The sequence below is a fragment of the Castor canadensis genome, chromosome 13, assembly GCF_047511655.1.
Source record: "Castor canadensis chromosome 13, mCasCan1.hap1v2, whole genome shotgun sequence".
Classification (NCBI taxonomy): domain Eukaryota; kingdom Metazoa; phylum Chordata; class Mammalia; order Rodentia; family Castoridae; genus Castor; species Castor canadensis.
Genome location: NC_133398.1, coordinates 126,944,863 through 126,968,054, shown reverse-complemented (window position 1 = coordinate 126,968,054; position 23,192 = coordinate 126,944,863). Strand labels below are relative to the sequence as shown.

Genomic DNA, 23,192 nt, shown 5'->3' with positions numbered 1-23,192 from the left:
GCCTATAATCCCAGCATTTAGGAGGTTACGGCAGGACAATCAAAACCATCACATAAAAACAATCTAATTAAAAATATAAGCTTTGGGACATAGCAATTGTTTTGTTTTGTTTTGTTTTTAAGACAGGGTTCTAGCTATGTTTCAGGCTGCCCATGGTTTGCCTGCCTCAGCCCTTTTTTTCTTTTTGGTGGTACTGGGGTTTGAACTCAGGGCCTCGCATGTACTAGGCAGGTACTCTGTAACTTGAGTCACTCCATAAGCTCTGTTTTGTGTTGCGTATTTCTGAGATAGGGTCTCACAAACTGTTTTCCCTGGGCTTGCCTCAAACTGTGATCATCCTGATCTCTGCCACCTGAGTACTTAGGATTACAGGCATGGACCATGGATGTCCAGCTGCCTCAGCCTCCTTAGTGCTGAGATTACAGATGTACACCATCATATCTGGCCAGCGTATGCTTTTTTTTTGTGCAAATTAATTTTTACTAGGTGAAAATGAGGTACTCTAAATAACTAAAGAGAAAAACAAATCTAGAAAATACCTGGTAACTTGTGCTGGAACACATCTTCCATGATACATTTGATTTCCAGCCTCTGTTCCAAGTTCTCACTGTGTAAGCCATATTCCTGCACCACTTTGTCAATGGCAATGCCCACTGCATCGATCTGGGAGGGTGCTGGCGGGGGTAACGTGGTAAGCAACTCTTCCTCCTGTTTTTCCTTTTAAGATCAATGTTAAGATTAAACATGATGTCACTGATACAGTGCCCTGTCTTAGCCCTCCTTTTGCCTCAGCTGTGTTAGCTGGCATCCTAACAAACATACTTTAGGTACATAATATGGAAAACAGAGAATTGGCAGGAACAGGAGAAAGTACAGGAAAAGAACACTAAAAATAGCAATCACAAACTGTTACTTGGTTTACTACTACCATAGGACATATCCCATGACTGCCTGTATCCTGACACTGTACTTCAGGAAATTCACAAGATGGCCCAGAAAATACATCTCATTAGTAGAAAGTATTTTGGCTAAAATAAATCCAATAAATAAAATATTAAAGTTCTTAATATTATAGCTTTAAGGAGAAGAAAGCCACAAAGAAGAAATGCAAACACTTGTTTGGGTTGCATGAAACTCACCTTCATGTTCTTCTTATGCCTCTTCTCTTTGATATGTTTGTGGGCAAGAGCAACAGACTCAATCAAAACATCACAGAGTTTGCAGGTGTACTTTGCTGTAGGGCAGTTCCGTGGCCGCTATGGTTTGAAAAGATTGACAGACAGATATAGCTCCAAATATGCATGCAAACAAAATTAGCCTGAAAATGATTTTCCCTTCACTTTTAAAATCACTACTTCATTACGGTCTTGTGTGATTACTATCCTATCAGCCATTTTTTTCTTAAGTATATGGCAATTACTCTTAATTCTATTAAATCACATTGAATATCACTTTTCACTTGTAGTGAGCACTGGTAACGAAAGTGGGACACATAATTCCTCAAGGCAGTTATTCCCCAGTTGCTAACATGATTGACTTTTTAACTAGCAAACATGAGTGAAGAGGTTACCCTTTTCAGCCTGTCAATGCAATCTCTCTTCAGCCGCTCCTCAGCCTGCTGCAGGCCTAACAGCTCCTTTGCTGAAAGCACAGACTCGTCAATCACAGGCCCTTCCAACTCTCCGTCCTGTTCATTTTCCTCATTTCTACTCCTCCGGGGCTTCCTAGGTCTTGAGCGTTGCTTCTTGTTTTCTTAAGTTAAGGGGAAAATGTTATTGGCAACCTTGAATAATACCACTCCACAGTAAAAAAAAGCAGAACATACATACTTACTAATTAAACATGTGATAGAATGAATAACATCTAAACACACAACAAAAGAGAAGGTGGCTTTCCATGGATAAAATGCTTGAATATTCAGTAAGCATGTCATCTGGACACAAACAATCCAGAGAAATCATATTGTAAAAGGAATTCTACTTTGATAACAAAATTTTATTTCATCCCTTTCTGGTATGCTGCTGAACATACTGAAGCAATAGTAATAGGTATAAGGTGGCTTATACCTATAATACTAGCTACTCAGGGAGCAGAGATTAGGAGGATCTCAGTTCAAAGCCAGCCCAGGCAAATAGTGTGCGAGACCCTATCTCAAAAAAATCCATCACAAAAAAGGGTTGGTGGAGTGGTTCGAGGTGTAGGCCCTGAGTTCAAACCCCAGTAATACAAAAACAAAACCAAAAGCAAACAGTTCCTCAAGACCCCATCTCAAAAATAACCAGAGCAAAATGGGTGGAAGTATGGCTCAAGTGATAGGGCACCTGCTTTGCAAATGCAAAGCCATGAGTTCAAACCCCAAACCCCAGTCCCACCAAAAAAAAAAAAAAAAAATTATTCCCTGAAAGCAAGTATAATTGGCATTCTAACATACATTATACACATATATCTGATATATTCTAGTACACCCATAAATATACCTGACATTCTAATGAAAATTTGATTTTATTAAGTGCAAAATGAGCAATACTGTGCACCATTGGAGAACTCAGAAATCAACTGCATCCTTACCTGGAGTGAAGCGATCTACGAAAATTAAGCCTCAATGACACACAATTGGGGTTCTCCCATTAACAGTAAGAAGTAATCACTTTATTTACTGATTGTCACTTTATTTCTACTTTCATGAACTGTACTGTACTGAGCATATTTCACAGGGGAAAAAAAACCAACTAACTGGTAGCTGCCCAAGCTGCCTAGAACTTCTGACCCTCATGTCTCAGACGAGTTCTGGATTCTAGTCATCGCCACCATACCTGGCTGCACTCTGCTTTCTAATGAGACCCAGCCTAATTTAGTTTTGTCTGAACCAATTCCTTTTTTCTTTTGGCAGAACTGGGGTTTGAACTCAGGGCCTCAAGATCACTAGGGAGATGCTATACCACTTGAGTCACTCCACCAGCCCTATTTGGTATTGGGCATTTTCACGATAGGGTCTCGAGAACTATTTGCTGGGGGTGGCTTCTGATCTCTGCCTCTCGAGTAGCTAGAAACACAGGCCTGAGCCACTGGTGCCGTTAGTCTGAACAAATTTTTGACATGAGCACTTCTTTTCACTTAGAGTTGTCTAACCATTGGTTTTCATTTTCATTTTTTGGTTTTGGTGGTACTGGGGTTTGAACTTAGGGCCTTGCACCTGCAAGACAGCTGCTCTTCCATTTGAGCACCTAGCACAAGGTGTCTTCTCATTTAGTTTTCGAACCATCATAAACTCTAACTCAAAATAAACACATGTGATTTTAATGTTCACAACAGAACTTCCCAATGCCATCATGCATTAGAGATTTACAATTATATGTGCAATACCCTTTAGGAACATCTGTATGGGTTCCCAAAAATAGTAACTGACTTATGACTAGGTTACTTCTTTAGCCTCTCCTCCCTCTTGGTTACAAGAGCTTCACAATGTAACTAAGTGTATTTGCCTTCATTTTCAAGTGTCCTCTCTCCCTTCAAAGATCAGGATTAGCTGGGCATGGTGGTCAGCTCTATAATTCCAGCACTCTAGAGGCTGAGGTAGGAGGATCCCTGAGTTCAAGCCCAGCTTAGGCTGTATAGTGAAGCCCTGATCTCAAAAAATAAAACAGAAGGAAGCAATAACTAACTCCTGCTTCTATACAGGGAAGGGAATGGCTGTACAAATTCTGTCCAATGATAACAGCAGTGGCCACTACTACTTTATTATGTTCACTGCCTCATTTAATTCCTACAGTAATCCTAACACAGATGCTAGTACTACCCCAATTGTACAGATAAAGACAATGCAAGTTCCAAAGAATAGTAACTTGTCCGAGGTCATAGGGTCAAGTCTAAGTAAAGATTTGAAATATTGTAAAGTATGGGATGGATTCTCAAATTCAACCTTCTGTCTCACAATATAGAAACTGAAAAGAGATTATGACAAAATTTCTTCTTGAAGCATACCAATTCACACCCAGAACAGACTAGAACTGACAAAGCAACATAACATTCTGAACTGAGTTTCACATGCCTGTAGCTATAAACTGTCAAATAAAACCTCATTGCAGGGACTCTTGGAAAACTCCCATAATTATTTAGAGGAAGACTACCTGGCTCATGCCAGGTTTAGTGTAATATGAGTTTTCTATATTCAGCATTGTAGTTTCCCATATTTTATCTGTATATGGTCCATTATTCCATTCAAAAAGGACATGTGTTTTCCAGCTAAGACCATTAATGGCATTGTCCCAAACACATTAAATTGGCAATCTAGCATATCTGAGATGAGGTAGAACTGAAAATTAGGAAGACAGTACTTAAAAACAAAAGCAACTCTAACATAATTTTCACTACATCTTCTCACATTGTCTAACAGACACTTCCTTCTAAGACCTAATTTTGATTTAGGGACATTTCAATCCCTTTAATAAGGGTCCTTTTTTTGGATCCTTTGAAAGCAGTGCAAAGTTTAGACATTAAACTGAATTTTGCTCTATAGTAAATAACATTACATAACAGCTTCATACTCCCTTTAGATTTTCAAGGGATAGAAGCCGAAGTTCATTTTTGGCTGTGAAAGTACGCACCCATACATCATATAGAGAGAGCATAGGAGCCCAGGAAAATGCACTTCCTATTCTAACACACTTAAGCAACTCTCTTAGTTATTCTTAAGACTAAATCAGAATACATATGGCAAACAACCCCTTTTAATATGTCTAATCTACAAACTTCTATTTTTAAAATGCTTTTCAAGATCAAATTTTTTTGTTTTCTAAAAGATAACTATAGGTAATTAAAATGTCTACATTCTCCCTCAACACCATAATATAGAAATAAATATACACAAACTTTAAAAAAGAAAAAAGTCAACCAAAACCCCAAAAATTATCACAAATATTCACTTTCCCTGTCTGGACTCCAGGTCCAGTGAGGCTGAGATGACGGCCAGGGTGACAGTCCCCAACTTCATTTTCAATTTCGGTTTCAATTCCTCATGCACAATTCTGCATACACAAGTCTGGAGAAGTTTAACTCTCCACACTGTGTTGCCTAACTTGTAAAACTGTGTTTTTACCTCTGATATAACACAACAGGACTCCACCAGAAGACCCTTCCAGTTCTCTCTAGCTTAAAGATTTGTAAGACTAACATTTGTCTCTCTCTGCCATTTAATTCCTAACGCATCATACTATTCCTGCTACTTGATAATTGGCATTTACTCTTTATTTTCCTTTAAAAAAAAAAAATCACACAATCCTCTTTCTTCCATTTAATATTAGTAAGTGCTTGAGTCAGGCTTTTGTTTACATTTGGGGTTTTTTTTTTGGTGGGGGTGGGATTTTTTGAGACAGGGTCTCACTGTGTCTCTCAGGCTGGCCTTGAACTCTGATCCTCCTATCTCCCCTCCCAGAGTGCTTGGATTATGGGATTGCGGGCATGTACCACCATGCTTCATTTCAAGATTTCCATTTTTATCCTAAGACTTTCTAATGATAAGAGCCATGTCCCTTTTGAGCATTCTAGGACTGGTGGAGCGGCACAGGTGGTAGAGCACCTGACTAGCAAGTATGAGGCCCTGAGTTCAAAACATAGTATAACCCCTCCAAAAAAAATGATACCTTTTGAGCATTCTACATGCATGAGTTCCCAGTTCAAGTGCCTCACAGGTAAAACCAGTATGCACTGGCCACTAAAGAGCTAGAAAGTACCCACCGTGCTTGAATGCATTTAAATTCAAATTTCTTAAATGCTAGAACATTTGCAACCCATTCTGTATGATCAATAAAACAGGCTTTTAGCAAGTAAACATAAAAGCCAATTTTTCTAAGTATAATTTTCATACTAAATAATTTCATTTGTTTTCCATCCAACCTATGGCTTTACTGCACTTCAGCAAATATATCCATTAGACAAAAATAACCTGTTTTTAGAAATCACCGCTACTTGGACAAATTCTACTCTGCACCTTTTAGAAAAAACATGTAACTCACTTTGAAGTAATTATCAACCATGCGAAGTCACTTAAAAATGGATTCTGCTAAAAGTAAACAGCAAAGCTTTTACCTGTTCTGACTTTCTAAACTCATGTTTCCCAACATGCCTCACCCCGCCCCCAGCCCCTTGTGTAAGCCTGGCAAGTGATCTACCACTAAGCTACATCCACCCATGTATATATATATATTTTTTTTTTACTTTTAAGATGGTCTCACCATGTTGCCCAGACTAGCCTCAAATTCCTGAGCTTAAGTGATCCTGCCACCTCCCCACTTCTCCCAAGTAGCTGGGACTACAGGCATGTACCACCTCACCCAGCTGCTTCCTCTTGAAAAACAAAAATATAAAATTATCCTCCTCTGGAGAATGATACTGCGTTAGACATATATCCCTCCAGGTACAGGCAATATATGCAACCTATATTGTGTTTTTACATACATTAGGGTTTTTTTTCAGTATTATATTCTATCACTTATATTATGAACACATTTTATTATTTAAATACAAAGATTATTAACATAACTTTTGACAATACACACACACTACTCAGAAATACAAGGAGAGGAACATATGACCACTCTCTTCTATAAACAATAGGTTCACTAAAGTAAAATGAGCCTCATGGGGAAAGTAAACTCTTTTTATTTGGAGACAGGGTCTTGCTACATAAGCCAAGGCTGACCTGGAACTCATGTTCCTCCTGCCTCAGCCTGAAATTACAGGCATGCACCACCATGCCTGGATTAAATTTTTTTTGTTTTTTGGCCATAGTGGGGTTTGAACTCAGGGCCTCACACTTGTGCTAAAAACGTGCTCTACCACTTGAGTCATGCCCTCAGCCCTTTTTTGCTTTATTTTTCGGATTCAATGTCAAGTTTTTGCCTGCAGTCAACCTGAACCTCAATCCCTCACAGCTGGATTACAAGTGTGCACCACCACACCCAGAGGTTAAAAGTAAATTTCTGAAAAGACTAATATTTGAAATATGTTGAAGTTACCCAACTACCCTACTACAAACCTTAAATAGTCACATTAAACATGAAGCTCACAGCTGAAAATAAAAACTTATTAAATGAAAATGAGTATGACACTGCTGACTTTGGGGTGTAACCTGATGAGTTGGAACACATTACCAGGACTTCCTGCTTCCATTTCTGACATGGTTTCTAGGCTTGTTAGGTCTTTATGAAACAGTGGTCTTACAGTTCTGCAGCCTCTTCCATCTTGCCATCTGTAACGATCTTCACTTTCCTGAAACAAGTCTTTTCTTGGTCGGCTTGTGATAGGAATTCTACGTCCAGCTTTGTATTCTCTCCAACTGTCTGAATTACCAGTGAGTTCATCCGAGAGCCACCTCTTACTTTGATCTTTGTGGCTGTCATCCACCCAAGCGGGCTGACTGTAAATTGGGTTTTTAAATGCATATGGATTGTTGGAAACAGAGTAAGGTCCTTTTCTGGGCGTATTTCCATAGTTTCCGGGTGTTATCTTTTTTTTTGGAAGGCCCTTTTCCACTTTACTACTATGGCCTTTAGCATAATCGTCCATTATTAAATAATCTTGCTGGGGGTGACCCCTTCGAAAATCATCGTCATCAACAGTTCCTCGGTCTTTAGTACGCTTCACAAAGTAAGGTTTTGTTGCATCGCCCATGGTCTTTGACTTCAACTTTCTTACTTTGCACCTGAAAGAAGGCATTTGGGAAAACGACAAGCTGTAACATCGTACCAAGCACACAAAATGTCACATTTACCACAAAAATTCTATCACATTCCTAATAGTACATTACACTAAAAGTTAGGGGACTTAATCCTGTAACATTCATGAGAAGTACTACTTGCTACTTAATATGAAGATTAAATCTGTGGGTAAATTCCTATAATTCTGAGAACTGTAGTACAGTATGGTACTCATATCAAGTTGGTCAGCTTTTACCTAGTTTAACAAAAGAGACTCTCTTCAAAGTGAACATCCCAAGCCAATACTGTTACAAAACTCCCAGAACAGTTTTTTCCAGTTGGCAATTGCTTTTAAGCGTTATACAAAGTAACCGAAACTTTACCCGGACCGACTACATCTCCTCAGGCCGGCTCCCACGGCTGGGGACAACCCGACCGAAGGCCGGCACGCACGGGATCGCACAGCCGTCAAAAGGGGCGGGGGTTCCAACCTAGCGACAACGCCAGCAACCACCCAAGTCTCACTCTCTAGCCCCGAACAAGTTTGGTTTTGCCACAAACAGCAGTTCTCTGCAAAATGACACTCATATCCGAGCCCCATTTAACTGCCCCACCCATGATGTGCCTCAGTTTCCACCCTCCGCGATCCAGGCGGAGGAGGTGTCCCCGCACTCCTAGCCACGAAGCCACAGTGGGGACCAGGAAGCAGGAAGTGACCTGCCACCTCAATGGGGTCCTGGGGTTCCCCGGGCTGCCAGGAGGCCGGAACCGGTGCCTTGACCCAAATCCCTTCTTTCCTGTCGCCGCAGAGTCTGACACAAAGTGAAGACGCGGACTCAGCCCGAAAGCTCAATCTCCCCCGGCCCGGGGCTCCCGGGTCACCGAAACTGGGGCGAGGAGGCCGGCGAAGGATGGAGCCAACGTACCTCTGGTGCCAGGCCCGACCTCGTCTCCGGACACCAGGGAAGCCAGCGGAGACCCAGCCCAGAGGCGAGTCTGGCAGGGACGCGGTGCCCAGGCGCCCGGAGCGCTCACCACCTCCGCCGCGGTCCGCCGCCTCTTCCTGTCCCGGCCGGGCTCCCTCTCCGTGTTTTCCTTCGGCCCCACTTCCGGCGCTCAGCGCTGTCTCATTGTGCGCGATTGGGAGCCGGCGGTGCCCCCGCCCCTGCGCTCCCCCGCGCTCGCCGGAAACGCGCGCCGCTCTCGAACGACCGCCCCGCCCCGCTCCGCCCCGCCCCGCTCGCAGGCCACGCCCCTGCACCCATCGCCCCGCCCATCTCCTGTAGCCCCGCCCACCGCCCCCGCGCTCGGGTCCCAGGCCTCTGGAGTCCGGCCCGCCTGGGCTCGCAGCTCCGTGCTGAAGCGGCTTGCAGACTCTTCCGCCCACGGCCCGCCCTCTCCCGCAAGCTGCCGGGGCTTCCTTTCTCTCCGGCTTCCGGCGCTGAGAGCTCAGGTCAGCAGCTCTGCCCCTGACTCCTCGGTGCCTCCTAGGGAAACTGAGCCCTGGAAAGAACGGCGTGTTAGCATCGCTCTTCACCCAGATGTCAGGGTGATCCGAGAAGCGCACGCAGCTTTCTCAGATTGAGAACTAGTGCTACTCTAAAGAATGTGTGTCATTGTAAAGGATCGGGCAGGGGCTAACTTTACTCACTGTTTCTCAGACACGGTCTCAGTGTAGCCCAGGCTGGCCTCGAACTCAGGACCCTTCTGCTCAGCCTGCCGAGTGCTGGGATGGCTGGCTTGTTTTTCGGCTGTTTTGTTTTGGTTTTTGACTGCACGATGTTACCCACCTTGCTCTGTGGTGTTCTAAATCCTTTGAAAGCATGCAGCAACTAATAAGATTAGGGAGTGCTGGGAAATAGGGCAGTTTTTATTCCTCAGTTTCCCTACAGCATGTAAACTTAAATACAAACTGGGCGTGGTGGCTCCTGCCTGTAATCTCAGTCTCTCGGGATGTGGAGGGGGGATGGCGAGTTCAAGGTCAGTGGGGGCAAAAGTTCGCAAGACCCAGCAGCTTTGGGGCAACTCAAGCGATAGTACCTCTTGCTACACTCTTAAGATAATAAATACATGAAGTACCAACCATGGCCAATATTTGCTTTGAGAACTTTGCAAATATTAACTCACTTAATCCCTACAACAGCTACAGGAAGAAAATATGATTATACCCATTTTCAAGAGCAGGAAATTTAGCCCTTAGAGTACAGTAAAAAGAAGACTGAAATTCAAACCATTGGATCTCATCAGAAAGACTTTTTATTAGATAGCTGTACTGATGAGGTTTCTTTCTTTTTTTTTTTTTTTTTTGTCTTTTCTTTTTTGGTGCTGGGATCGAACCCAGGGCCTCACACATGCTAGGCAAGCGCTGTACCACCGAGCTACATCCCAGCCCTTGTACTAATGAGATTTAAAACACATTCCTACCACTTTGGTATACTTCCTTATTTAGATGTTTTGGTTCTGAAAATTTGTGGGAATCAAACTAATGCTCTGTTTGACAGGCAGTCAGTGGCCTTTAATATAGGGTCCAATGGAGGTGGTGATACAAGATAGTTCATTATGGGGCAGCAGCGTCACCACACCCACCACACCCGGGTGAGTAATTCCCCTGCAAAAGAACTGACTTAGGTAAATCGGCTACCTTTTCCTAGAATTTTAGAGGAGTAACAGAGCAGACATCTTTTTAGGGATTTAAAATATTTTGATTTACATTATCTTCTATGTGTTTCCCAAAGTTTTCTCATAGTCTGAGTTAGTGACTTTTAAGATTCATTGTGACAATGTACATAAAGACCCACAACAAAATACACCTTTATGTCCCTGTCATGCTGGAAGAATGTAAATTGGTCATGGGAATCCTTACAATCCGTTTGAAAAGTATGAATTTTCTTTGGATGTCCTCGGAAGGAGTACTGACTTTCTCAGAATGTGGTGATTGCATATTTTCAACAACTTGGATCAGAAATGTGGGGGCGGGGCGCCCTCTGGTTTGGAGACAGATGTATATTACACATTGTTTAAAGGACACTAATATTAGTCCATGTGTTACAATGTGTCTTCTATCTTGAATGTTGACAATTAGCCTTTAGCAAATCCAAATCCAATGGTCTTCTTCCAGTTAGGCCATGGTGTCAGAAGTGTAAGGATTACCCAGGCTCAGCCCTGTAATCCTAGCTACTCTGAGGCAGAGATCAGGAGAATCGCAGTTTGAAGCCAACCCAGGAAAACAGTTCATGAGACCCTATCTTGAAAAAAACACATTACAAAAGAGGGCTGGTGAAGTGGCTCAAGGTATAAGCCCTGAGTTCAAGCCCCAGTACCAAAAAAAAAAAAAAAAATCAAAAAAGAAGTGTAAGGATTAATCTCCAGCACTACAAAAACCATACAGAAGTGCAAGGGTTCAACCAATTTTCTTCTCCAATGCTTTTTATCCACTGTTAGAAAATTATATAGGCTCTTCCTTTAATATCTAGGAAAGGAAAACAAAAGAAAGATAAATATGTCCAGAGTCCAGTGACTTTTGGCCACTTCTGTGGCTTATAACCTGGTGCTGAGGCAGGCTAAAAATAGGGAAAGAGTGGGGTCTTAAATTTATATAATTTAACCAAGGGCCTCTCAGATTAGACATTCTCTAACCACTCAGAGCCTCCTTTTCAATTGCAAATCCTCTGCTAGCTGCAGAACTAGCCAACAAAATTAGAACCTTCCATCAACATGAAGTCAGGGGACCTAAGAACCTAAGTGTATGCACAGAATAACTTCAATCACCCTCGACAGACTCACGAAACTGCCTCAATCTTTCCCCACCCATAGACAATTACACTGTAGGATGAAAACCTGAAGTTCTTACAATAGCCACAAAGCCCCTCCTTTACCTTCAGACCTCATACCTTACTCCTCTTGCCCCTGTGATAGAGCATGGAGTATATTTGAACTTTGTCCTGGTTCCTGTCTTGTTTTCAGATAGGGTTTTCTGATATAGCCCAGGCTAATCTTCAACATGAGATCCTCCTGCCTCAGGCTCAAGAGTGTCAGAATTCCAGATGTGTCCAGGTATGTTCCTCCACACCTGGCTCCCTTTTTTTTTTGGCAGTATTGGGGTTTTGAACTCAGGGCCTCCCTCTTGCTAGGCAGGAACTTTACTGCTTGAGCCACTCCACCAGCCCTCTTTTATGCTGGGTATTTTCAAGACAGTGTCTCACAAACTACTTGCCCAGGTTGGCCTCAAGCATTGATCCTCCTGATCTCTGCCTCCTGAGTAGCTAGGATTATGGGCATGAGCCAGCAGTGCCTGGCCGCTTACTGTCTTAAAACTCAAATATCCTGAGTGATCGGAGTCTCTTATTATTCATAAGGAGCTCCTGTGATAACACTTGAGTTTATACTAATGAGGTCAGAAGACATCCCAAAGAGTGGGATTAGAGGATTGGAGGGGTTGAGCTTTCAGCCCCACCTGCTTCTGAGAAAGGGAGGGGGTGTTAGGGATCAAGTACACAAAAAAATTGAACCACAAGATTTGATGAATTCCCTATAACTGAGGTGCTGGGAGGGCAGTATCTCTTCATAATAAACAGGTGAGTGTCTCCCCAAGTTCTGTGAGCCTTCCTAGCAAATTAATTGAACTGGAGAAGGGAGTCATGGGAGCCCTGTTTGTCGTATGCAGATAGCTCAGACTTGTGATCTGAGTCTGGAGTAAGGATGTGCCATGAGGCTGGCCCTTCCACCTGTGAGATCTGCTATTACCTCCTGGTAGATAATGTCAGAATTGAACTGATTTATAGGACACAAAGCTGGCTCTGACTGGAGAACTGCCTGGTTTGTGGGAGAACCTAAGCCCAGACCTCAGGTCACGGAGATGTGCTGTGTAGGGTGTGACAAATCCCCCCTCGCTCCACTGTCACCACGCCAGCCTTGCAATGTCTCCGTCAGAGTCTTGTCCCATTCTTCAGGACATTTCCTGAGGTTTCTGCATTGCTCCATATCCTCCTCCCTTCATATCTGCTCAAAGGTCACATCAATGTGGCCACTCTGACCACCCATTTATTTATGTAGGTAGTTTTTACTGTGGTGGGGATCAAACCCAGCACATGCTAGGCAAATACTCTACTGAGTATACTCAGCCCTCTGACTATCCATTTAAGTTGCAACTCACCAACCTCCCCTCTGTGTTCCCAGTCATCTTCACCTATTACAGCTTTTTTCTCTTGTGGCATTATTTACACCTTGTAACAGGCACTTATACCACTTTTGTTGAAAAGTACTGACTCTTTACTTGGGCCCACAAATTAGCCCAAAGCAGGAGAAAAACTAGGCATCCTGCCTCATTGCCATTCACTTTGCACTCACCTTGGAATCCAGAAAGGTCAGGACTGATCAATAACTTCTATGATGAGGGACTGAAACTATCCCTGAGCAACTGTGACCCTGGCAGACCACCCCTGAAATGAGGGCAGTCACCTGGAGAGGAGTAGTCATCTCATGGGAACCAGATAGCTCCCTTCAAGTGATGACAACCTTGATAACTTCTCTGGAACCCTCAGAGAACAAGGACTGAGATACTGATCAACCTGGCCCCACCCAACAAGTCCTGAGACAAGAACTGCTAGACCATTGCTGCCACGCCTGGCCACTGGACTGCTCCTGTAACAGGGACTGCTTATGCTCATCTCTCACCTCTTCCCAAGTTCTTCCTCTACTTAACCTAAGGGTTATGTCTATACCCTGACAATGGACTGAAGTGCTTACTTTGCCCCTTCCCATGGTGTAATACTGGGCCGAATAATATATCTCCTTTCTCTGCCCTTAACCATTTCTGTCTATTTGGCATATAAAAACAATGATTTCAATATTATTTAGCTATTTATTACAATTGTTTCTTACCTGTCTTCCTCAAGTAGAATGTACATTTTAAAAAATCGGGACTTTATCTGGTTTACATCAGGTTCTCTGAGAATATTTGTGGAACAAATGAAAGTTACAGAGCAAACCAGTCTCTACAGCAATATTTCTTCTCACTCTGTTGCCTAGGATGGCCTCTTCATTCTGAACTCAAGTGACCCTCCCAGCCTCAGCCTGCCAGACTCACTGGACTGGTCCCCCTCTTTTATTAAGGTGTAGAAGTCCTCTTTCAAAGGCCTGCCATTTATCCCTCCCTCCCTCCCTCACTCTCTACCTAGAGTTTTCAACATCCTCATAATGTCATTTTGTTGTGTTGGTTTATTTGAGACAGGCTCTGGGTATACAGCACAGGCTGGCCTCCACCTCAAGACTCTCCTGCTTCAGCTTCCCAAATTCTGTTATTACAGGCATGTACCACCACACCTGGTTAATGGCTTTCATTAAAAATAAGAATATGCTCGGCTGGGCAATGTGGTGCACACCTGCAATCCCAGTACTTAGGAGGCAGAGTTCACTATGTAAGGTCAGCCTTACATAGTGAGAGCTTGTAATGGAAAAAAAATAGAATTTGAAAACAGAAAAGTTCTCTTTTTGCCCTGTGGTGGGCAGAGGACAGAGAGTAAAGAACTGTAGTATTGTGCTGAGGGAGACAATATTCCCAGAGGTCTTCAGAAGCCTTACTACAACAGTCTTTTCGTATCTCCCTTCAGATGAGGCTTAACCTGTAGTTTCCTAGCCTCTGTGCTTGAGGAACATCGAAAAGGCCAAGATGTTCCTTCTACAGATTCTGCCTGTTACTCCAGGACCTCGTATTTACCACCTAAGGTGCAGGTATAAGGCAGAAGTGTTTTATTTCCAGAGCACATGGTCAGATCTTAGGAAGAATCAGTGATAGCATATTCTAATAAACAGCGAAAGCTTTGCTGCCTCAGAACTAGCCGTTTATTTATGGTCATTCTTTACTTTTAATTATTCAGCCAATGTCAAGTGCCTTTGTGAAGAAAACACAGGTTTTTGTTTTGTTTTGCAGTTCTTACCCTGTTAAAAAATCTGATGAAGGAAACAAATGTCCTGAATTAACACTTAAGATCTTATTTGTAGGGCTGGGGTAATGGCTCAAGTGGTAGAGTACCCGCCTAGCAAGCACAAGGCCCTGAATTCAAACCCCAATACCACCAAAACCAGAAAGGCTGAGGGTATAGTTTAGGGTTAGAACACTTGCCCGTCATGCATGAGGCCCTGGGTTCAGTCACCAGCATCTCAAAGCTGATCTCATCTCTTGCTGGAACCCTGATCCCCTCTGTGAAATACGGGAATAAGTTTTTAACTTGCCCTTTAATGTATCTCAGTCTTCTCAAATTTAAGTCATCTTTTCTGGCTCCACTTCTTTGGATATATTCCTCTACTCCACTTCCCTAACATATCTCTGAGGGACGTGATGATCTGGACTCCTGATTGGACACATATCCACAGGCTATTTGAGTGACCCGCTTGCCTCTCTGGTCTTTGCTCTGAAGTCAGCACCTGCATCAGATCCTGACAGACCAGGCTAAATATTAAAACTGAGTTTTAACACTAAAGTTCCATGTCACAAAACTGAATCCAAGTTGTCTTTCTGACTTTGGGATCAATCAGGATGGGAGCATTAACAGCAAAATTCCCCAAACAGGTAAATTTCAGTTGGCATGTTGATGAAAGTTCCTGTGCCCTAACCCTTTCACAGAAGAGGTATCATAAAGTAAGCTGATGCTAACCATCAATTAACTATTCTATTGCTCGGTCCCACTTTACAAAGAAAGCAATTTCTCTTTTAGTTCCACTTTCTCCCTTCCAAGTACTAACCAGGCCCAGCCCTGCCTGGCTTCTGAGATGGATGAGATCAGGTGAGTTCAGGGTGGTATGGCTGTAGACTTATTTCTGCTTTCTTCTGCCCTTTTTTTTCTTTTTGTCTATAAATCAAATTCCTTTTTTTTGCTCAGCCTATTGGAATATTTTTTTCTACTTTCTGAAATGAACTTTTGTCTGATTCTGGAATAAAAATAAAGCCAATTAAGGTCATTAAGCCAAATTATTGTGGTTTTATCTTTTAATGCCAGCCTCTCTTTGCCTTGTTGGTGATATCTAATGATACCTGGTAATACCTAGTATCTGATGGTAAGTTCTCTTTGTTCTGTTCAACTCCAGTGGTTTTGTTACCAGAAGAAGAGAAGCTCCAGGGAGGAGGTCTTCTTAAGGAGGGGGCATCTGCCTGGCCCTTGGCGGCTGAGTTCATGATGTTGCAAAAAAGAATTTTAGAACACATTGAGGTGGAAACCAAGAAAGTTTACTAGTAAAGCAAAACAAAGGATAGGAAAGATAGAAGCATAGTATACAACCCAGACAGAGGTGTGGGCACATCTGATAACAGGTGCAATGAGTGCTTTAACATCAGGGGTATTCATGATGAAAAAGTGAGCTGGGGGGGAGGGATTGACTCAAATTTACCTTAAGATGGATCTTGGGAGTGGCTCAAGTGGTAGAACAGTGGCCTAGCAAACACAAGGCCCTGAGTTCAAATCCCAGTACCACTAAAAACAAAATCCTTAACATAAGTACTGCCCTTTGTTTTGACATCTCGTGTATGATCATTCTTGCTGTGACTGTCTTACCAATTGGGCCTAAAGATTTCAAGGGTGAGCAAAGTATGGGCCCTGCCAGATGGTCCCTGCAAGACAGGTGTCCACCTTTGCAAAAAGTAATTTACTTTTTAAACATTTTCTGTGCCCAGGGAGTCATTTTCCCAGAGTAAGTGTCTTTTTAAATTTCTTTCTTTCTTTCTTCCTTTCTTTTTTTTTTTTTTTTCCATTTTGCTGTGGTTATTTTTGGAGATTAGGGTCTTTCAAACTATTTCCCTGGGCTGGCCTTGAACCCCAGTTCTTCTGATCTTAGTCTCCCAGGTGACTAGGATTTTTGGCATCAGCTGCTGGCGCCTGGCTAAAGTCTCTTTAAGATATCCTTGCTCACTTCCCAGAGCTAATTATTTGGGCAAGCGGGTAAGGTCAGAGGGAGAGAACTGCTGTTTTTCCCTTTTTTACTAAATGTTGCAGCTTGTGGAGTTTAAAGCAAAGAGAGCAGTGTCTTCATGCTTTTAATCAAGCCACTTGTCAGTACAAGGCTTATTTGAATTCCTTGCTGCCATTTCCTGTGCCTCACTTTCCTCATCTATGTTGCTTCAGTTTGTCTTGGTGACTTAAACCCATGCTTCACCGGATGTGTTTGAAATGTGACTGCAACTTTCAGGTGATTTTTAGCCTGGTGGTTTACCGCTTTGTGCCAGTTGTGGCAATCTTCTGACTTCTTTGCCATCTGCCTTCCTTGGCACCATGAAGAATCCAGAAACACTTGGGTTCCTTCCAAGACTCATGGAATCTCAAGTGTGCCAGTGTCACTTCCTCTGCTTGACTGTGCTCTGCTATTACTTTACGATGCTGAAACCTCCAGTACTTCTGTTAGGTGGTTGTCTTCTTCCTGGTTCTAAGCTGGGGTTACATGCTCAAACTTCAACTGCTCTCATTCTGCTTCCTTTCTTGTTACTTTGGAGACCAAGGTGATGGTAAGCAGCTCTGTGGCCATGTTGGTGATACAAAGACAGAAGAGGAAGAAAGGAAACTTGTACTGAGGAAGGAACACTGGGCCAGCACTAAGTACATGTGGTGGATATCCTTTTCCATAATTTGTGAATTATTTCTGAAAACAGAAACTCAAAGAGATTAAGCACAGGCAGATGCTAACATAGCTTCACTATGTTAGCCTATTTGAGACTTCACCCAGGCTTCTTTATGACTTCAAAGTTTATATTTTTTATACCATACTCCAAGCTCCTATCTCCTGATTGAGCCCTTATACCCCAAGCAGCCTGGTTCCTTTCTGAATTCTCTGTAAGACCATCCTCTGAAACCGTAGTATCTGCAACCGCAGTATCAGCTCTGATTCTGCTTACTCTTGTGGAAGTCATCCTCCCATCCTGGGTCTCAGTTTTCTTACTTATAAGCAAGAGACAAGGAACATGAAGCCAAAATCCACCATTCTCAACTGATCACAAGCACTTTAATTCTTCTCATTGAGTAGCTGATTTGGGATGTTCATTTTTATAAGTTTCTGTGTTTATAATGATTTTTATGTTTTGATGATTACTTCAAATGTAAGCCAAGGTTTTGATCCCCAGCACTGAGGTGGGGGGGGTGGGAGGAGAGGAGAGGGAGGGGAAGAGAGAGAGAGAACGCCTCAAACTCTGGGTTGTGTACTATGTTTCTATCTTTCCTTTCCTTTGTTTTGCTTTACTAATAAACTTTCTTGGTTTCCACCTCAATGTGTTCTAAAATTCTTTTTTGCGACATCATGAACTCAGCAGCCAAGGGCCAGGCAGATGCCCCCTCCTTAAAGAGACCTCCTCCCTGGAGCTTTGCTTACCATTACTCCTATTAGAAATGTCTGAAAATGGGGACTCAAGGGAGGGTAGGAAGTTTGTCCCAAGGCACAGAGCCAGGATCTGATCTCCAACTCGTACCAAAGCCTATGACTTTAAATGTTGACTTTTTAACTAGTGTTTTGTTAAATCAATACATATGCTTACAGTCTGTATGAACAGTGAAATTTCCCCACAGGAGTCACATAAGAAGGTACAATAACTCCTGCAAAGGCACTGGTGAGCTCAGCTCTGCTACTCAATAATCAAAAAGTCTCAACCTGCTCTCATTTGGAATGACTGTTTTGATAGTTTCCCAGAAAAATCTCTGCTTCCCTTTTCAGTTTTTTTTTCCCTAGTATCTCCTTCTACAAAAGGCATATCCCTAAATTTATGTTATTTCAGGCCTTAGAGAACCAAGGTCAGAAACATAGGCAGTCAAATACTATCAGCACTCAGGAGGTGGAAACAGGAGGGTCATAGAGAGACACCATCTCTAAAAAACCAAGAAAAAAGTGAAAAAACAAGCCACAACTCCTCCCCATTCACCCCACCAAACCACTATATTTTATGACTACCTACTTCCTTCTCCCCTCAACACACACACATCCCACATTTGCAGAGTCATTACTCAAAATACAGACTTAAAAGCTCTCTAAGCTGCAGGCAGTCGATAATTAATTAGATGCATTGAATTATCTGAGAGTGGGGAAGAGATCTGTTGCAGTCCCAGGACAGAGCAACCATGAACTGGTTCTGAAGCCAGAATGTAGATCACAAAAATTTAATGCAGCAAGAGGGCTAGCGACATTCCCCCTTCTAGAAAAAGGGGCTCAGAATACAGATGTTCTGCCTACCCTGCGTTTGTAATTATGAGCTGGTGTGGCAGTACTCAGGGAGTCTTGGATCATCTGTTCTTATAGTGTCTTTGGCTGCTGCTGTTTTTAGAACAATGTAGGACATGTCAGCTGAAAAAGTGTGCCAGTTGCTTGCAAAGAAAAAAAGGCTTCTTGTGTGTGGGTCGGAACATAGAGAGTTCTCTTCCTCCCTCTACTTGGGATCTGGGGTCGGGAGAATGAGCTAGTGATTTTCAGAGAAAGATATCTGCTCTTATAAATCTAGATATCTGAAGAGCATGAAGCAAAGGCTTAATGCCAGCCTTGTGTGTAAAATGAGGCCACGGGCTTCAGGAAGACATGGTGTTTTCATTTTTAATAAATACTAACACAAAGGAAATGAACAAGAAAACCTGAATTTGTGGGCAGCTTTCCTGAGTTTAGGGCCTAATTCCCCCAAATCACCTTCTAAAAATAAGAAAAGCAGGAGAGACATCTGAAATAAATTCCTTTTCAATTGAATACATTTTGTTTATACAAAACCTGCTTCCCAGCTAGGCACAGTGGTACATCATGCCTATAATCCCAACACTCAGGAGGATGAGAAAAAAGGATCAAAAGTTTGGGGACAGTCTGAGCTACATAGGGAAATCCTGTCCAAAATGATTAAAGGAGGAGGGGGAGGAACAAAAGGAGGTGGGAGAAGAGGAGGGGGAAGGGGAGGAGAGGAGGAAGGCACAAGGTCATGATTTCAAACCCTGATATCGAAAGAAGGAAGGAAGGAAGGAAGGAAGGAAGGAAGGAAGGAAGGAAGGAAGGAGGGAGAAAGAAAAGGAAATAAAGCCTCACTTGCTCATTTCCATCCCTCGTGTCCCAGCTGAGGGCAACTGCCTAACTATCACCAACCCATCACCTGCGTTTGACACACATTTTTTTGACACAAACTGTTTTGCTCTAAAATTCTATGCTACAGCAGGCCCCTGCTCAGCTGAGAAACAGAGTTATAGCAATCAAAGATCAAAGACAGCCTGCTCAGCCATTGGGTACCATTTCAGCGGCTCTTCTCTCAGGACCCATCCTACTAGAAATTGAAACTGGTTTGTACCTTCCACTGGTTTGTGCCACTGGGATCCACAATCCTCCACCTGTAGCAGTCATTGCAATGGTTTGGATATGGCTTAAGTGTATCCCTCAAAGGGAAGCTTGGTCCCCAGTGTGGTGCTATCAAGGTGGTGGAATCAAAAGAGTGAAGCCTGGTTAAGTCATGGAGGGACCACACTTGGAATGCTGAACTAAGACACTCATGAAAGAGTTCTGTTGTCAGAATTATGTCTTGAAGAAGCCAAGCCCTACTATACAACAAATCTGTGGGATAGAAAATGTTGAAACTTCATGTCTTCAGGACATGAAGATGAGGAGTTACAACTTTAGATTCAACTTCTCTGAAAATGTAATTGCTGATATGACTTCCTAAAAACCTGGGTGTTTTGTTTTCTGGCTTTGCATTGTTGAAGTATTGTAGTCTTTCATGTGGTATTCATTGTCAAGTCTCTGGTGAAATATATGGAGCATTATTGAATGGAAATAAGGCAAGGAGTTTTGTCCTTGATGTGTGTTCCCTTGAGGTTTCTTACTATTTTGTTCTTACCTATGTCAGAGGCTTTGGAGAGAAATAGCTGCGCTGTTCACTTTACACAAGAAGTTGTAAGAAGCAGTGTTGGGGTGGGAACAGGGGCTCAGCCTCATGGAGGGAGAAGAGGAACTCCTGTGAGAGGCTGCTCCACCAAGTGGCTTTCCTAATACTCTCTGGTGACACTTGGCACTTGACTAATCTAATAAAGTTGCTTTTTTTTTTTCTTGGCAGTATTGGGGTTTGAAGTCAGGGTATCAAACTTGGTAGGCAGGTGCTGTACCACATAAGCCACTCAACCAGCCTTTTTTTGTATGTGTGTTGGGTATTTTCTGAGATAGGGTCTTGAGAACTATTTGCCTGGGCTGGCCTCGAACCATGATCTTCCTAATCTCTGCCTCCTGAGTAGCTAGGATCACAGGCATGAGCCGACAGTGCCCAGCTAAAGTTGCTTTTTTGATCCTTATCTGAATCTCTGTGTGAGAGCCCTCTGTTTGGAGCCAAGGTGGGAGAAGGGGTGAATGATGTTATAGCTGTCATCTAATTTATTTCTAATCACAAAGAATTAGTAAACCCACTCATTTCCAAAATGATTTTGTTTTCAGTTTGAGGTCAGCCTGGATTACATTGTAAGACTTTGTCTCAGAACAGCAATAGAAAAAGATCATGTATACTTTTGTGATCATTTTATTTATTTTGTGGTGTGGGTATAGAACCCAGTGCCTTGCTCATGCTAGGCAAGTGCTATACCACTGAGCTACTTCCCCAGGGCCTTTTTGTGATAAGTTTACAAATGAAGGCTGTGAAGCCTATAAAGTTTACTTAACTTGTTCATGGCCTTAGGTCACCAAGCTGTGCTCAGAGGTGCAAACTATTTCAAGAAGGAGGAGAAGTAAGCTCAGTTGCGAGCTTGGGCTCTTGATGCATTTACCTTCTAGGGTCTACTTCAGGATCCTCCATGGACTGGTGGAGATGGAAGAGACCCCAGGCTCCAAGCTGGCTCAGCTCATGTTTGTGACACCGGGAGGCTGGATAGACGGGGAAAAGGACAATTCCAGCATTCCCGTTTAAAAGCCACAAACAGTGCAGTTGAGGACAATACCTGGTCCCATTTATGCCTTGGGAATTTGAAAGACTAAATAAGGAGGAGAGGAGCAGATGCATGGAAAATTATGACATGAGATCTGACCAGTCTCGGGCTACGGAGGTGGCATTGTGTGAAGCATTGGAGGAGTTGCATCACTTCACCAGAGAGTTCAAGGGCCAGGTTTCCAAATCAGCCTTCCTGTCCCCATCCTGTGCAAGTCATGAACTAACCATTCATGACTTGGAAAACACTCTTGCTTCTTGATTTTTTTGTTTTGAGACAGGTTCTCACTGTATGTCCTTGTTGGTCTTGAACTCATGATCCCCCTGCCTTGGCCTCCCTAGTGCTAGGGTTACAGGTGTCTGCCACCAGGCCCAGCTCTATATTCTTGATCTTTCAGAAGTGAATTTAACTTCCTCTAAGACTTCCAATTAATGTAACTAGTGTAAGTGTGCTAGCATTAGGGAGACATTTCCAAGTTTTTAAGCTTCAGATGGAAAACTGTCTTCCTTATACTTGTCCTTTCCATTTTTTTGACCTCAGGACTTGGCACTTGCTAGGCAGCCATGGTAGCCCCTGAGCCACACCACCAGCCCATTTGTTTTTTTTTTTGAGATAGGGTCTTGCTGTAGCCCAGGTTGGCCTCAAACTTGAGATCCATTTGCCTCTACATCCTGATTGTTGGAAGTAAAATTTTATCCCCCCCTTTAAAAAAGATTTCAATGTCTTCTTGTATAATTCATATTCTAAGGAGTTTTAAAAATCAGTTCTTTAGAATTTTTCATTATACTGAGGCTCAGTGATCAGAAATTCAGTTACCATTTTATCTGAGCCAGAAATTGGGAAGATATGAATACACCTAGATAATTTGTAAGAAGGAAAATGAGAGGAAAAGAGAGATTTAAAATAGGTCTATTTGTTGGGCATATAGCCCAGTGATAGAGGGCAAAGCCCTTGGTTCCATCCCTAGCACTGCAACACAAAAACAAAAAATGTGCATGCTAAATAAAAAGAAAAACAACCTTCTGTAGCTTGGTTTTCTTGCTTTACACATTACGTCCAAGATTTAGCCTGAAAATGAGAATCTATAGTCTAGTTTACTTTATGCTTTTTTCCTTGTATTTTTCAGTCAGCAATATTTCTGCTTCTGAAGCACAGAGAACACTGTGATGTCCAGTTATGCAAGATCTAGGGTTACATGGTTCCTCTCTGTTTTTGATAAACAGACACAATGTGTATTTAAGTGGAAAGATGGCCAATGATTACCAGGAAGTGTCAGTGCTCCTCTATTCAGAAAAGCAGCATGAGTCAAAGGTCAGGGAGTAGCCTGGGGATGAAAATCTGTCCTCCTTGAGAAAAGGGATTTGTTACAAAGCCAAAGTGATGAAAACACACCTTCTTGCTACTTTCTAGAGTGGACCCCAACATTTCTTCATTTATTCCCTTTGCTCATTTACTTCATAAATACTCACTAAGCTCTTGTCATATATTCCAGGGTTTACTCTATTCATGTGGGACCTGTCAGTGAAAGAAACAGGAAAGGAAAGAGGCAAAACCTTTACCTTCTTGCACTCACATTCCAGCAGGCAAAGCAACAACAAGC

At 42.6% G+C, this 23,192-nt stretch overlaps 1 protein-coding gene across 4 annotated transcripts in view; it reads right to left on the bottom strand.

The window, feature by feature from the left end:
- Positions 1-8,820, bottom strand: part of Tut7 (terminal uridylyl transferase 7) — a 57,401-nt gene extending 48,581 nt beyond the window's left edge. The window contains exons 1-5 of one of the 4 annotated variants that reach the window (XM_074052614.1): positions 8,621-8,820; positions 7,149-7,699; positions 1,571-1,752; positions 1,140-1,256; positions 540-717 (exon numbers count right to left, since the gene is read on the bottom strand). In XM_074052614.1, coding sequence (XP_073908715.1) covers positions 540-717; positions 1,140-1,256; positions 1,571-1,752; positions 7,149-7,668 — 997 coding nt within the window. In that variant the 5' untranslated portion in view covers positions 7,669-7,699; positions 8,621-8,820. Of the gene's footprint in view, positions 1-539; positions 718-1,139; positions 1,257-1,570; positions 1,753-7,148; positions 7,700-8,077; positions 8,553-8,620 lie in introns of those variants that run through there. The other 3 variants (XM_074052613.1, XM_074052611.1, XM_074052612.1) reach the window with 3 other exon arrangements.
- Between the last annotated feature and the right edge of the window lie 14,372 nt (positions 8,821-23,192).